The 17,240-nt window shown below is 41.0% G+C and overlaps 1 protein-coding gene across 3 annotated transcripts in view; it reads right to left on the bottom strand.

Moving 5' to 3' along the window:
- Nucleotides 1-58: 58 nt before the first annotated feature.
- Nucleotides 59-17,240, bottom strand: part of inpp5b (inositol polyphosphate-5-phosphatase B) — a 33,590-nt gene continuing 16,408 nt past the window's right edge. For all 3 annotated transcript variants that reach the window (XM_083760906.1, XM_083760907.1, XM_083760908.1), the window contains 15 exons: nucleotides 16,868-16,969; nucleotides 16,622-16,736; nucleotides 13,468-13,584; nucleotides 12,829-13,016; nucleotides 11,879-11,990; nucleotides 10,476-10,585; nucleotides 9,733-9,868; nucleotides 8,996-9,106; nucleotides 7,831-7,996; nucleotides 6,341-6,576; nucleotides 4,118-4,222; nucleotides 3,455-3,539; nucleotides 2,114-2,241; nucleotides 1,615-1,726; nucleotides 59-1,180 (listed from right to left, as the gene is read on the bottom strand). In XM_083760906.1, coding sequence (XP_083617032.1) covers nucleotides 1,071-1,180; nucleotides 1,615-1,726; nucleotides 2,114-2,241; nucleotides 3,455-3,539; nucleotides 4,118-4,222; nucleotides 6,341-6,576; nucleotides 7,831-7,996; nucleotides 8,996-9,106; nucleotides 9,733-9,868; nucleotides 10,476-10,585; nucleotides 11,879-11,990; nucleotides 12,829-13,016; nucleotides 13,468-13,584; nucleotides 16,622-16,736; nucleotides 16,868-16,969 — 1,933 coding nt within the window. In that variant the 3' untranslated portion in view covers nucleotides 59-1,070. The remainder of the gene's footprint in view (nucleotides 1,181-1,614; nucleotides 1,727-2,113; nucleotides 2,242-3,454; nucleotides 3,540-4,117; nucleotides 4,223-6,340; nucleotides 6,577-7,830; nucleotides 7,997-8,995; nucleotides 9,107-9,732; nucleotides 9,869-10,475; nucleotides 10,586-11,878; nucleotides 11,991-12,828; nucleotides 13,017-13,467; nucleotides 13,585-16,621; nucleotides 16,737-16,867; nucleotides 16,970-17,240) is intronic.

Here is a 17,240-nt window from a genome sequence, read left to right on the forward strand (position 1 = left end):
TCTATTTGTTTTAGATGCCAATGGTTTGAAAAACATGCTTTAAACAATGAGACACTGCTTCTGTTTTCAGCATTTTTATATATATAAAAAGAACAATCAGCTGCTGGGTGACTTGAAACATCAAAATACAAATTATCTCTCTTTTTTTTAAATAAACGTTAATATATACATTAAAAATAACCAGCTCCCCACAGCTGCTCTGTGATATACAATAAAAGCTGTACAGCTCACAAACATTGCTGTAAAACATATTTAAATCAAATAAGACAATCAATCATACAATCTTATCAGTGGTGTAGTCTAACTGAAATACAGGCATATGCCCTCTAGACTTTTATGTACAACAGTGAGTGCCATCAGTAGAAGAAAGACGGAAACACACAGGAAAGGAAAGGTGTGCAGGACAGGTGTCAAGGACAGATGAAAAGTTACGTGAAACGTTGGCAATTTTCAACCTAAATCCCATTGTTCCGATGTGAGGAGATCAATAATGTAGTATGGCAAAAATAAAATAGCCTATGTCTTCTGTGTATGTCTTTGCAACATAATAACAAAACAATGACCTTAAACACAGCGTTTCACATTATGGACGTTACGATGACATGAGATTACAGCTTTCACATCATCGTTTCAGCATTTCAGAGAAATACACATAAGACAGGGTGTGTTTTGAAACAATACATTATTGATCTCACATCAGAACTATGGGATTTAGGTTGAACATCGGCTACGCTTTTCTTTATACTATTTGGGTTAGTCTGATTTATACTATGTCATATAACAGTGTTGCTAGGGACACCATCGTACAATGGAGTATAAATTAAGCTTCATGTATGGCTGCAATTCATGTGCTATATTTGTTATAAAAGTTGTCACCGACCATGCCTCAGTCAGCATCGATGCAACTTCCTCCTGTTTTGACTTGACTACACCACTGGCCTATACAAAGACCCATCTAGGAATATAGAGGAAATCATTACAATGTACTGTATTTCAAATACTGAGCTTTACATGGCAATTCTATTTACGTGTACACTATTCTTCATGGTGGGAGGGAGCCTACGCTTGGATTAGGAGAGATCCTGAATCAAGAAGTGATGAAAGAACTCCTGTGTTTTCCTCTTCTCCGCCAGGTCCTGCTTTGTAGGGGACCTCAGGAGCAAGGCAGCAAAAATGGTGGCTATGCAGAAGGAGAAAATACAAATGTTGATAAAAAAAAAAAGCAATCATCTTTATTCCTCAGAACATGCTGCTTGTTATGCTGGTGGTGGCAGCAATTAGATAGCGGGGGTCTTCATTGAATTATTACAAAGCTAATTCATGTAAGCAACTAACCTGACATGAAACATGTCAGTATTCCTGATTATATGGGTGGATTATATTATGTGATCAGACATGAAAATAATGAACCATAAATCAAGACATGAAACTGATATTATGATGAACTAAAGGATTTAAAATGGCACATTTCATGGGATGTCATCTTATTTGTCACTGATTTCATTTGTCACCAATTAAAATTTCTCTTTCCTTACTGGATTGGAGAAAAAAAAAAACCAGCATGGCGGTATGGCACCGAATGGCAGAACAAAGTCAAAACAATCCATTTCTTACCCAAAATGTTGATGTCGAGTCGATTGAATGCAGCATTTTTCAACAGCTCACGGAGAAAGGCAGCTAAATAGTTGAACACATTTTTATGGCACCGAGGTAGCATGGCGATAACCTGACAAGTAGAAGAAAATCCACCCGGTGTATTAACATAAACGGTCTATTAAAAGATCAACTTTGTCATTAAAAACACACTGTAAATGACATTAAGCATGATGTATGATTTGTTAACCCATTCTGACCGGGCACCAATTTTGGTGTCAGCATCATGTTATGCTTTAGCTATTTAAAAATAGCAGATCTACAAGCTCATATCGCGCCACCGAGTGGCGTGATACGAGCTTGTCGGTCTGCTATTTTTGAAAAATCGAAGAGCGACTGACATTTTTAGAATCTGATCTCAGGTCAGAATGGGTTCATCAGACCCAGTGTTTGTCCGGCGGAAACCTCGTATGAATCTGATCTCAGGTCAGAATGGGTTAAGGGCTCCTTTCTGACTGACCTTCTTACACTGACTGGCGTTGGAGCAGCACTCTAGGCACTGCTGGTAGAGGGAGTAGGGCACAACAGGCTCTGGGAGGGCGTCTAGGAGAAGAAGCAAGGCCTCTGCCACTGAGTGGTTACTGCCAGCTGGTAGTTAATGCATAGTCAAGGGAATATCCTTCCGTCAGAACCTGGATCTGCATCTGCCCATTACCCAACCACCGTTACCATTGTTGTTATTAGAGAGCTGTAACTTCAACGTCACACCGCAGAACTCCACCCCCAGCTCAGCATTACCTAAATGTTTATGTCCCCAAAATGTAACCTACAGATATTCAAAGCTTAATGAGGCATAAATGAGTCTATGGACTTTGATGTATGTTTAGAGCACTTTAGAGCCAGCCACGTCTATGGACTTGTCTTAAATGTTTGTTTAGAGTTGTTGTAACTTATGACATAACTTGTTTGCAAGCCAAGTATATGGACTTGAATGTTTTTATAGGCAGTCCTGCACATAACTGGTACGCCAGTGCACAAAATGTTTTCTGCAAGGCGCATTTGCGCACCAACAGCTGAGACAGTTATGTAGAGAATCCCGACGGGCACTCGAAAGGCACTCAAATGAGATAACCTCCTGTAAGTAGACTTAGAAATAAAACTAGTGATGACTATTATTTTAAAGAGGAAGTCAGAGCACAGGAAGTCTGTTTCAGTTGTAAACAAGCTACCATGACACTTGAAGCTGAAAGAGAAAGTTACAGTGCTCCTCCTGTGAAAGTGCTAGTCACGACCATATTTACAAAATGAAAATGTCACTTGAACACTGGAATTACTTCAACGTGGAACCTGCAGCAGTAGTATTATCTGTGTTGGACGTTTGTTGTTGTCTCAGTAGTTGAGCTGCTAACAAACGTCCTCATGCTGCTGAACGACCTCCTGCTACAAATACACTGTCTGTGATTCTGTGTAGATTTGCATCTTTGTATCTTTTGCATCCGTCTGTGTGGGAAGCATAACATTGTGGCAGAGTAGAAATGTCCGTAACCCCCCCCCCCCCTGCTGTGCGCACCAACTTGTGTGTCCAAGTGCTCCTTTGAACTAGCCCAAAATAATTATGTGATTATGTGCACCCCTGTGTATACTATGGCAAACGTAAGACCTCATGTGGCCGATATAAATACAGTGGGCGCCCCTCACACAGTATGATTTATTTTCCCCACTACACCAAATCTCTCTGTCCATTTTCGCCCAATGTTCTCCTATGACCCAGAAAGAATAGGGACAAAATGGTACATGTGGATAAAATAGGCCTATCTCATCCAGATGTTTGGTTATTATAGTGAAAGTGTTAAAAGGATACGGAGAGAATCTGGCATGCCTGTATCAAGGCAATCCCTTATTTCCTGAAATTCACTGCGGAGCCCAGGTTGCTGAAAGAGGTCCTCCTGTGAGAAAATACAAAATTAATTACAATACAAAGAAACAAAATTATAAAACTTTCTCAGCACGTTTACTCTGAGAACAACAGTAGATGAATCTAACCAGCTAATGCAGCACTATTATAGTTGACTGACCTGATTGCCCTTCAGCTTTGAGCCTCAGAAAAACTTAACTGGACGTACATAGTATTTCAAATACAGTACATATTATTCTTTTTTCAGGGCTCTTTACATTAACATTAAGTTACTTAATTAGCAAGAACCCAGAAGCTACACAAAGTCAGTCAAGCCCTCAAGCCAAACTCTTTCTGCATTCACCAGTTTCTTAATAGCTGCGAGAAACTAGAAGAAAGCTTCCAAACATTCCAACTTTTCCCTCTGCAGGGTTGCTGTGGACAGCAGAGAGCTTAGTTTATCTGTCCTTGTAAGAAAGGCGCACATAGCTGGGAGGAGGCCAAAGGTTAAACCATTCACTCAGAATTTTGAAAGGGTATGAAACTGCCCAGAAACAAAAGTCCAGACGGGTATTGGACATTCTTTGATACAATTCAATATGAAGAGGCTTCACTGTGTAATGTCCTGACCTGTTTGATGGCATTACGGAATAAATGATCCACCATCATCCAGATTTCTTTAGGAATGTCTAGCGGCTTTTCAGGGACCGTGCTCTCGTCTACTGACGTTTCACTCTGTTGAGGATATAAACAGAACAAATGCAACAAATTGCAGTTAAGTCAAAGAGATTCCATATTTTACAACAGGTAGTTCCAACGAAGCAATCTGATTGGTTGAAATAGCCACCTAACCGTGCTTCAAACTAGCATTACCGCACACCTAATCAAAATATAAAACCCAGCTGGGCTGATGAGACAGTCTCGCAGAGCAGACGGCTAGTGGCTAGGCTAGATGTTTGCATGAGAAGTTTGCGGACGTAGTAGCTAAATCTGGCATTAGAAATTTGGATTGAATATTTTAAATACGAGATTGAGGTCAAGTGCCTTTGATTATAATCAAAGGCTAGAAGAAACTCAGGTGTGTTGGTGAATAGTAATTTTTGCATTAGTTTGTTGACAAATTGGTTTTAACTTGCAATTTATTAAAAAACTCTTGATACGTTACGTGAGACCAGTCTGTGCCCTGGCTGAAAGAAGCTATTTTACGGATATACAATTATAGTTTTAATGGTCACAGGGTTTATTTTTTCCCTGGGAAGTAGGCCAATAATCAGTCCAGTTTAATATTAAACATGTCATTCGGTATTCATTTAGATGTTCTAAGTTATTTAACCCATTCTGAACGGGAACCCATTTTGGTGTTAGCATCATGTTATGCTTTAGCTATTGAAAAATAGCAGATCTACAAGCTCATAGCGCGCCACCGAGTGGCGCGCTACGAGCTTGTAGGTCTGCTATTTTTGAAAAATCGAAGAACGACTGACATTTTTAGAATCTGATCTCAGGTCAGAATGGGTTAATCAGACCAGTGTGTGTCCAGTGGAAACCTCGTATGAATCTGATCTCAGGTCAGAATGGGTTAATTGGGTGTGCGGTGTGCTATGGGACCTGGATATCGGATAATGCTGGCCCAAAAAAATGAAAAAATAAATGTGGATGGGGCGGGAGGGAGGGAGTCACTGATATGGAAATGGTAAGTAATTGTTTGTTGCTCTGATGTGTAGTTCTTTAATTTGTGGCAGTTGCCAGTTTTATACCATTTACGAAGCTCTCAAATAATGATCAGTATCCATGAAGGCAGCCATTACACAGTCTTGCATTGAGAGACCACATTTTGGCGCACGTTCGGAAGACATTTTTTGTAATGCAAATTGCTCTATGGGCTGCCCTTTCGCTTCCCTTTGGCCAAAGGGTGCTACAATAGCTTGGCAACAAGCTGTGGAAAGTGTTCCAATACACATTTCAATCCTTGGGGAACATTAACAAAAAGCAGCGTTCAGTTTGATTCAGCAGATTTCAATACACACAATTAGCAGAAATAGAGATAATACAAAACTTTACCATTAGCATGGTCAATTTCCCATAACAGCATTGGCTGGGTTTCCCGAACACATTGAGTGTAAGACTTGTAGTGACACACATGCTCAGATGCCCTCTAGGCCTCACACAGAAGCCTGTGAACATAGACATTCCGTGCATACAGTAAATGTGCATGTGGTAGGCTTCAGGCCTGGTATGGTAGGCCTCAGGTCTACCGTTCTGAAATTTAATTTAATAATAGTTGGACTGCTGGCAGTAGGCTCTCTTTACTCTAAAAAAAAGAAGAAAAAAAGATGTGTGCAGCCTAGAGGGCATCTGCGCATGTGCAGCACTACAAGTCTTACACTAAATGCGTTCGGGGAAACCCAGCCATTATCACAAAGTGGCATTCCTTGCTGAATTGTCCTTGCTGGTTGTACAGTATACAACAACAAGACATTTGTATTACGCATTTTTGAAAGACCCATTTGGCCACTTTAGCTTCCTCAGCATTAAGCAGTTCCTCATCACGTGCTACTGTACATGAACACTGGATGTTAAACTAATCAATTTAGTTGATTGTAAAACAGAAAATAATAGCATACAAGCTAAATCAGCCTTTTTTGTGAAACACCATTGTACGACAAGGTATAAACAAGGGCTAATAAAAAAACAGTATCCAAAAACTGCAATTCTCGATTAATCCAAAAAGTAATAGATTGAATAATCTTTAAGAAAATAATCAGTACTTAGTAGCCCTAGCAAGAACCCCGGGGCTGAAAGAGAGGCATTTTCAAGGTGTTTCTGCTCTTTGCACCTGGCGGGAGCACTAACCAGTTCACGGACGGTCTCCCGAGGCATGTCCTGGATGGGCTCCTTCAGCTGGCACAGCGTGTGGATGGAGCTGCCGAAGCAACTGGACAGGTAGTTGCCGGACACGGAGATGAAGTAGTCCTTCCCCCTCTCCAAGTGGAGCACTAGGATGTCCTCGATCTCCTGCCGGCCCGAGTTGAGGTCGGGGGCCGTCGAACGGTTGACGAACACCTCCAGGTCGATGTCCACGCGACCACCTGGGTGTTGAGAGAGAGAGAGAGAGAGACAGGGAGAGACAGAGCAAAAGAGATATAATGTAACTATGTAAGATAAATGGGATATGGCCGTGTAAACACACTTGAGGTTACACTGTACTTTGCTGAAACATTGTCAAAGTGATTGAAAACATACACTTCATCGCTGTCTGGAAGAAACATTGTACAGTATGTCAAAACAGATTATTTTGGGGAAATAGAAAAAAATAACCTGTGTTCCCAGTAGATCCTGTGTAGTTACGTATTATTTAGTCTCAACCCAATCAATCAATCAATCAATCAATCGGTTAAATATGTATAAAACCAACAGATAAACCTAACCACTTTCACTTGCATTTTTAAAATGCATACAAAATAGTGAAAAGTCTTGATCTACAAGCTCACAACGTCTTATCAGAAATGTGTACGACTTTTGTACGACACTTGTACAACAAAGTAGGGCATTACATTTAGAAAACATTTAAAGTTGCAACGTATGGACATACAAGGTTTCAGGCCAACAGCAAGGACTTGCGAAACACACAATGATTCAGCGACGGCCAGAAAAAAAAAGGAAAGAGGAATGGCTGAGACACCTCCAACACTATGGCTATCTTACACACAATCACTCCTTGCCTCCCATCATGAGCCCTAGCATCCCACCATTATTTAGAGGGCTCTTACACTGGGCTCATATCTGAAATTGCCTTGCCACCATTAAATGTGAGAGTGAGTGCCTGTGTAAACTGATGGCATAACCCATTCTGAACGGGAACCCATTTTGGTGTTCGCATCATGTTATGCTTTAGCTATTGAAAAATAGCAGATCTACAAGCTCATAGCGCGCCACCGAGTGGCGCGCTATGAGCTTGTAGGTCTGCTATTTTTGAAAAATCGTAAAAATGTGCCTCAAATTTGGAATATATATTTTTTTATTTTAACGTTTTTAACTCAAATCTTTGCTTCTGGAGGGTCCCTGGAACAACATATTTTCAGATGGGGGTCTCAGAGGCCAATTACAGATTTGGGGTCTTTGACATGAAATAATAATATAGGCCTAGAAACAGGTATTTCAGAAAACTGTCAGGATTTAGAAGACACTTTTTTTCAGGCCTAAATGGGTTAAGTCAAAATCAAAACAATCTTTCACTTGGGAGCCAGTACATCATCGCGCTTCATATGTCATGGTCCTCACCACGTGGCTTCATCAAAAGCGATAACCATGGCCGCTTGACGTTAACAGTGACTGCTACTCACCCTGAGCGATGAAGCCCTTGGGCGGGCTGGCAGTGAGCCACGCCTTACAATAGGTGGGCTCGTCTAGCTTCTGGATGAACTCAAACTGACACGGGACCTGCCCGTCGTTGTAGAGGCTCAGCGTCTCCGCTTGGTGCTGCATGTATTTCACATCCTTAAAGTGGAACTGGAGGACAGACGGAGACAGAGAGCCAGGTGACCCTTCAAGTTAACGTCCAAACCCTATGGCCAATGCAATGTTATGAAGACAAAGTTCTCATAGTAGATACAGACAATATAAGTCAAGACATCAAAAGGAAGTATTAAGACATTAACATAAATGGTAATGTGAATAGAGTCCACTCCCTTTGTAAAGCATTGTAAATGTATCCTCTTAATACCAAGGATATGTATGAGATGAATGAATAACCATTACCCTGATAGAGCCAGTGGCACTTCACTCAGTGGCACTCTACATGGTTATGTTAGATATAGGCCACTGTAAAAAATAATATATAGTATTCACCTAGCAAGCACCCACACTAAAACGGCATGTTTAAAATAATTAATGGATACATAAATCAGTAATTTGACCAAATTGACAACAATTGCCAAATTACTTCAAATAAGCCGATCACAGTTCAGGATGGGGTGATTAAGTCTAAGCTTTCAACAGTCAGATAGAGCTTTACAATACTGAGATTTGAAGGGATCTATGGTGAGAGCTTTACAATGCTGTGTTGTAGTAGTAGTTATTTAGTTTTGGTCATAAAAAGAATATTAAATGTATTCATTTCATCATTTTCTTTTTTTCACATCATATATCACGTGGCCGCCACCACACATGTCAGGGTCAGACTACTGTATGTTAGGGGCATTATGGCTTCCTTTATAATAATTTGACCATTAACCCATTCTGACCGGGCACCCATTTTGGTGTTGGCATCATGTTATGCTTTAGCTATTGAAAAATAGCAGATCTACAAGCTCATATCGCGCCACCGAGTGGCGCGATACGAGCTTGTAGGTCTGCTATTTTTGAAAAATCGAAGAACGACTGACATTTTTTAAATCTGATCTCAGGTCAGAATGGGTTAATCAGACCAGTGTGTGTCCAGTGGAAACCTCGTATGAATCTGATCTCAGTTCAGAATGGGTTAAGGGATACAAGCAGTCAAGCACTCACCTCTCGCTTGGACAAGGTTACGGACGGAATGCACTCGTTCTCCATCTTGTCTATGGAGCGCACAATCTCTTCAAAGGTTTTCTTGTGGGCCTCCTCGTCCACTACCTTGATCTGCAAGAGCACAAGAGAACAAAGTATATTAGCGTCAGAAAAAAAGAGATGAAAACAGTGGAGGACAGACCTCGTGCTTGTATTTGAAAGAACCCTTGATTGAGGCCATGGCACTTGTCCCAGACACGTGATTTAAAAACAAGGGTATATTTTTTGAAAAGCAGCTGAAATTAATTGGGAAAGCACAACATGGATGACACCCCTTAAGCAAATTTGCTACAGCAGGATTTCATGAATTATGAAAAGAAAAAGATAAAGATTAGAGCAATATTAATAGTCAAAAGTCGAACCGAAAATGTATTTGCATTGCATACCTAGTTTGGAAGACTGATGGCACTCTTTTTAGAGCATAATTATTTAAAAAAACATTTTAGGATGCTGAATAGAAATTGAGCAACTTGGACACTCAGGCATGAAGGAAAGCATGAGTTCAAGTCCGTTGCTCTCCCCTTGTCCCCCATATATGGGGGACTAGGTTGGTGGAGGGTGTGTAGAGCCCAGGATCACATTAGATGATTGACACAGGGGTGAAAAATGGGTTACAAAAATCGTGGGATAAAAAATATATTACAAATAAATAAAAAGTGAGGGAGGAGAGGTGGCATCAATGTATATCCTCGACTCACCCCGATCTCAAGCAGGGAGCTGACTGGCTTGTGATCGCTGGTTTTCAGTGTCATGTGACTCTGGTAGTGGAGCTGCCTGATGTTCTTCCCTCGATACAGGATCCGATCGCACCAGGCAGGCGCCCGACACTTTTCACTAAAATTGTAACAGTGAAATAAAACGCTCATTTAAAAATAAAACAATGAAATATAAATATATACCTACAGAATACATTTCACCACTTTCAACCTGGCAATGCATCCCTAGCCTGGTACTGGTACACCATCCTGGTGGTGTGAATTATTCCACATTTTGGTTTCTGCAAAACGTCCACCTAGCGTTTGGGGCCAGACCGGTGTGCAGAAGACGCATGATAATGTGAATTCCTGCGACTGGGATGCTTTATCAGGCTCTGACCAATTTGAAGAAAATGCCAAAATATTTCAAATTTAAAAACAAAAGGCAAATGATGTCACGCACTGTAAGCATGTAGATTGGCTATTTGTTCCGGTATTCATCATAATCGTATTAATCATTAAGTATATAAGGCTTAATTGGTTATAAATCATTAAGTTAATGAGAGCTATAAATAGCGAATTGATTTAGTGATCATTTTGTAGTCCATCTTCCATATATGTAGCAACTCATTATGTAATAATGCCTCATAATGTAAAAACGGCTCAAAATGTAATAATTTAAATGTAATAAAAACTCATATAGGTCATGTATTCTTCCACTGTGTGTATGAACCCTGATAGTTTACCTCGTGTCCCACTGGTCAGAGCCTGTGTCGTATTTGTAGGTGGGCTGGAAGTCAATTACACCCTCCACGAAACCAACAAATACGGCCTCCTCGTCAATCTGCCTCTTCAGCTGAGAAGCACAGGAAGAAGTCAGCAACACGCTTAACCCATTCTGACCCGAGATCAGATTCATACGAGGTTTCCACATGGACACACACTGGTCTGATTAACCCATTCTGACCTGAGATCAGATTCTAAAAAATGTCAGTCGTTCTTCGATTTTTCAAAAAATAGCAGACCTACAAGCTCGTAGCGCGCCACTCGGTGGCGCGCTATGAGCTTGTAGATCTGCTATTTTTCAATAGCTAAAGCATAACATGATGCCAACACCAAAATGGGTGCCTGGTCAGAATGGGTTAAAACGAGAATTTCAGTCACACTACATGTCCAGTGTGTAATTGAGTCTGGAATCAAAAGCCTTCTGTAATCAGCTAATCAAAAGTCTTGCATCAATGAGGCTTTTGTAACGGTACTTTTATATTATATTTTCCCCATTTCCCTCAATGTGTCCAAAACTGTTACTTTTCAGGATGGAAAAAAGAACATGCGTTCCAAATGGATTCAATGTATTCATTTAGTCTCAATCTCTTGTTAAAGACGTGTCCACAGGTCTCAAATAAAACCGCAGGGTGCTACATTTCTAAGTTCATCATGCATCTCGTTCATAATATTAACGCTTCTAAAGAGAGATCAGACTTATTAGCGTGAGGTTGTAATGTAATTTTCAGAGTAAAATCTTGCCTCATCCGTTTGGCACTCTAGTGCCTTTATTCTGAAAAATTCCCTGGCCAAAAAAAAGTGTTAAAGGGATTGTGACATTAAAAAAAAGGTTTTGGAATTGTTCTTGTTTTTTTTAGGTTTTCTAATCTCAATTGCACCCAAAAAACATGAACTTTTAACATTCAGTAGATTTTCTGTGATCTGGGTTTTTCTGGCTCAAACAGGTGCTCTGATTTGCAAATCCCATATATGTCAATGGGATTTTTCCAGCAGATGTCACTGTTTCACTGCGTTGCCTGTTTTCATTGTAGCTCAAAAGGCCCAAAAAACCCCAAAGAAAACTTCAGACCACAGAAAACCCACTGAATGTTCAAAGTTCAGGTTTTTTGGGTGTAATTGAGGTCATAAAACCTAAAAGAAAAAAGAAAGATAAATGAAAATGAATGTCATAAAACCTTTAATACTTTTCATAGGTTCAAAATGTATAACGTGTAGTTCAGCATTTGTTTGCTAGTTGCAACTATTGTGTGACACTGTATTGTGACAAAGTAGAGCATTCATCCAAGGAGTTACAAGGTTTCTGCCCAACAGTGACACACAATGCAGAGACGAGGACAGATAGAACGGAGTGTTGGACATTAACCTGGTCATAGTTGTGCAGCTTTTCAAAGTCTTTCCTGGTGATTAGATCCTTCACATGTTCAACATCGAGTTCACTGATTCGGTAGTTGAGGTCTCCAATCCACAGGACCACGCTGTCAATGACATGCCAAGAGAACAGATATTTTAACCCATTCTGACCTGAGATCAGATTCTAAAAATGTCTATTACATCCTGACAGTTTCATTATTAACCCATTCTGACCCGAGTTCAGATTCTAAAAGTGTCTTTGATTTTTCAAAAATAGCAGACCTACAAGCTCGTATCGCGCCACTCGGTGGCGCGATATGAGCTTGTAGATCTGCTATTTTTCAATAGCTAAAGCACAACATGATGCCAACACCAAAATGGGTGCCCGGTCAGAATGGGTTAATGCGTCTGATGTGAATTTCAATTAATTGTTGATAATCATAGTCTACAGAAACAGCAATATTTACTTTCAATATGTTTCGTTAAATATTTCTATTGCATCTTGTTTTGTGAACATTTCTTTGGAAAAACACCGCTCAGTGATGGGCACATTATAGAACATTCAGTAATGGCATTTAACACTGGGCATTAATCCATAAATGTTTACGATTTGATAGCCAAACAAAAAGTCAAAGTTATTGGCAATAAGGATTAGAACAGACAACAAAATCTTGGGACAGGGTAACTTAACCCATTTAGACCAGTTAAACCATTGTTCAATCCATCATCTGGCATCTGTGTCACATTAGTCGTTGATAATATATACGTACTGCATATGGCAACATACTTGTTTTTGATTTTATGTATATATTTTTTCAGAAAAAGGCATTTTTTAGATTCAGCCTCAGGACTAAAATAGTTTAAACTCTTGTTGTGGCAGCATAATGCCTGGGAAACGTCCTTGTGAGACCAACGGGTGCTTATATTATGTGATATCTGAATGCCATGTTAATAGTTTCATACTTGTGCTTGAAGATGGGCTGGGGGGCAAGTGACGTGTCCAGGTGGCGAAATTGGAGACGGCTGCAAATGTCCTTGTAGTCTTGGTTGCGTCTCTCGTACTCCTCTATGTGGGCGGCTAGATGCGAGTTGACCACGCAGATGTCGGAGTTGTGAAAGCGAAAGCGTATTGCCACAGCACCCTTGTTGCCCTGTGGGACAGAGAGAACAAGTAAAACAGAGACCGTACAGAGAGTGTACAGAGATGATATGACATTTTGGCCCTTGCTCATGATAACAGGGATAGAATTATTACATTTATTGCTTTAACATGCTCTCATCTGGCAAATGGGAGCGGTGTTCTTTTTTCTTATTCTGCTATATCCCATTCTGACCTGAGATCAGATTCTAAAAATGTCTATTACATCCTGACAAGTTTCATTATTAACCCATTCTGACCTGAGATCAGATTCTAAAAGTGTCTTTGATTTTTCAAAAATAGCAGACCTACAAGCTCGTATCGCGCCACTCGGTGGCGCGATATGAGCTTGTAGATCTGCTATTTTTAAATAGCTAAAGCACGACACGATGCTAACACCAAAATGGGTTCCCGTTCAGAATGGGATATAGTGTGTGCGTGTGTGCGTGCTCCGTCGTTCTCACCATTCGTCCCATGATACCGGTGCCCACGCTCTCAGCCTCGACTTCAGCGATAAACATGGCATGTTCCTTCTTCACGTAGAACAGCAGCATGATGCCGACCAGTCGCACTACCTTCACCTGTACAACACATGTGCACAAGAAGTTATATAATATACAAATACCCCTATGCACCATAAGTACAACACTGGAATTTACAGTACACAGGAACACACAAATTAACCTAAAATTGGCAAAGCTCCCAGAATCAAAGATCGTGATCTTGATTTATTTTTTTAATCTTCTCTCATGGGGTCCCTGGTACAATACCTTTTCAGATGGGGTGTTCATGGCCAAAAACATGACTTGAAAAGGTTTGAGAACCACTTGCTTAGTTTAGAGCTTTTTCCTCTGGACAATCAGACACATGAATGAGCTAGCCAAAGTAAAGCTAATACTCCAATATCTCTCTCTCTATAATATCTATATTATATTGTATATACAGTAGACCATGGCAGAGTTGGCAATATTCTGTATGTTATGTGGAACACACATTCCATCTGTGAAAGGTCATGGAGGTCACAGCAGGGAGTTTTTGTGTACCTTCGTCCCTGAGCGAAGCTCACACTTTAGTTTTGTGTTTTTTTTTTAAAAGATCAGGGAAACGGTCACACATACTGTACATTGAGCACTTTAGTGAGAGAAGCTCATTCTCAGCTCTTTGTTTTCAAAACAAGTATTCACACCGGAACCTGTACAATTGTACATAGAATTCACATATAGTGCTATGACTCACATAAAGACACAAATAACAAGCAAGAGTCTCAACAATGTGAGACAAAGCTCTACATGGCTGGCAGTATCTAATCTACCTACGGTCAAACAGAATAAGAAAGAGTTCACCGTCAAAGTGTCAAACAAAAGATAGGAGCCAAATTCAGAAGATGCTTTGGGAGTGACTACTGAGTGGATTTGCACACATATTGTCAACCCGAGTTGAAAACATTGTAGCTTTCGGCAGGCAAGGGAAAGCGCCTCGCAATGCACGCGCAAGGTGAAGCCCAACGCCAAGCAGCTGGAGTTACAAAAACGCAGCACTCCCGATATAAACAATTAAACACATGCACCGCAACACCGTGACGGACACAGGGCCTAAAGCTCTTGTTTCCACTAGAATGAAGAGGTGTGTGCAGGCCAGGGAGGGACTGAGATCATAAATCACATTCCATGCTCAGTCAATCAGCTGAGCACATTCCGTGCTCATTACACACAAAGCTCATTACACACAAAGTAAAGCATAGCTAGCGTGGTTGTCCGAACGCTTTTCCCGACCAGTTGTTGGTCCAAAATGCGGAAAACGACCGGATTATGGTTGGCGAACATGCGTTAAGGTTCGTGACCGGATTAAGGTTGGCGAACATGCGTTAAGGTTGGCGAACATTGGCCCAGGCCGTAGCGTAACGGTCTGGGCACCGGACTGGTGATCCAGTCGCGGTGTGCCGCGGGTTCGACTCCCGGACCCGACACGGCCTTTACCGCATGTCATCCACCCATCTCTCTCCCGTTTCCTGTCAGCCTACTTTCTATCCCTTAAAAAACCAATAAAGGCGTAAGCCGCAAAAAAAATATCTTAAAAAAAAAAAAAAAAAAAAAAAAAAAGGTTGGCGAACATGCGAGCTCCGTGCTTGCGGTTATGGTTAGGTTAGGGTTTGAGGTAGGTTGTCGTTGTCGGACCAATGACTGGGTCAAATATCAGAAGACCAAGTAGTAGGGGTTTGCACTGCAGTGACAAGACAAATGGCAAATTGTAGATCTGATCAAGAATGACAGTAATAAATGAATGACAGACATATAAAAATCATAATAAATTAAACCAATTAGGATCTTCCCCCCCTTGCCTTATATTTCTCAAAGGACTGTAAATCATAAGCTCATGACAGAATGTCATCCACCACTAGTGCAGCCGTCAGGTCTATCAGCCCTTAACACGTCTCAACATTTACATATTGATGTAAAACATTTACTTTTCAGCCTGCTGAGCTGTCCCGTGTCAATTAGGGAGCAGCCAAGTGTGGTCTGCTCACAGGGTGACAGGTAACTGAGAAATGGCAGGCTATATTATACCAGCTGTGACTAGAATGCCTAATGTGTATTGTGTATAAATCTCTAAAATACTTTGTAGAGAGCAGAATGACAGCCAATGAAGGAAATGAGGAAACCAGTTGCTTGCAGTCAGCTCTTTTCAAAAGAAGGGAAGTAGATTAATCCATTCTGACCGGGGCGCCCATTTTGGTGTTGGCATCATGTTATGCTTTAGCTATTTAAAAATAGCAGATCTACAAGCTCATATCGCGCCACCGAGTGGCGCGATACGAGCTTGTAGGTCTGCTATTTTTTTTTAAATCGAACAACGACTGACATTTTTTAGAATCTGATCTCAAGTCAGAATAGGTTAAAGCAAATAAAGGGAAGAAAGGGAATTCTCAAAGGAACTACCATATGGGTCCTAAATCCTTCAGACTGATGTGATTACTTTCCAATCAGTTTTACAGTGGATTCCTTAGAAGATTACTACAGTATATGGTGTGAAACAAATGTCATGAAGGCAAAAGATAACAGATAACTCTGTTAACTATGCTGAAGAGATATCGGACATATTAATTATTTCATATGTAAAAATGTGGTGGTTTTACCACACGTCAAAGATGAATGATAAACAAGCCAGACAGACTGAAGCAAACTGTTAAACTATTCACAGTACATTGAAGTCAAATTTAAACATCTGAAATGTCGCACAAATTTAGCGGGTCCAAAGCATTGTGCCAAGCAGACGCACCATCTTCACCTGTACAACACATGTGCAACACAGGTAAAACACACACCTTTGCATCACTTGCAATAAAAACAAGCCCTCCTCCCTGGCCTGTGTGTGTGTGTGTGTGTGTGTGTGTGTGTGTGTGTGTGTGTGTGTGTGTTAGGCTGCGCAACAGTGACACTTGGTGGTCAACAAACGCCATTTCCGTGCTCGGACGGACAGACCCAGCCAGGCAGGGACACACATTGCCGTCTATAGGAGTGGCTAGCACCACTCAAAAAAACTGTATCGCTGGTCAAGAATGACCCACGTGCAATGTGATTATGGCAGACCAAAGGGGTTAGAGAAAGGCAAGGTCCTTACTAAAGCATACTTGGCTTCTGGATGCAGGGCCTCGGATACCGCTGACATCCACTCGGGCTCTCTGGGTGTATCGCTGAAAAAGAAAGCCTCTTTGCTCAGGTCCAGTTCCTGGAAACTACAGAGGAGAGGATGAAATAAACAGAAGAAAATGTCATTTTAAATCCTGGGTGGCCATGTGGATATAGACGCCAGCAAGCAGCGCTGACATCTGTGAAGCTATTGGACAGCAGGGTGGATGCGACTTACCCCACGCAGTATATGTCTGGAGGCATGGGGGTGCAGCTGAGCCACGGACGGAGGCTTTCCTTTGGTGCTTGGCCGTTCACATTGTATGTACCGAGGAAGATGCTTAAAGACACAAAGAGCAAGATCAAGATGAGAAATGCGGAAATTAGATTATTATTTTTCTCTCCATCTCGTTCCTCCTAAATATGGTTGCACATAGCATCAAACCAGCAACCCCATTGGCTACCAGTGATCTGCTGTACATCCTGGCCAACCTACAACTGTTTTTTTCTTTTCTTTTCCTAACACCTAAAGACATTGGCAGAACATTTCTAAGTACAAATGTACAAACAGCAATACTGTGGGGGTGGAGAAAACAAAATAAAAACTTTAT

Source organism: Protomyctophum parallelum (assembly GCF_964188405.1).
Source record: "Protomyctophum parallelum genome assembly, chromosome: 3".
Lineage (NCBI taxonomy): Eukaryota > Metazoa > Chordata > Actinopteri > Myctophiformes > Myctophidae > Protomyctophum > Protomyctophum parallelum.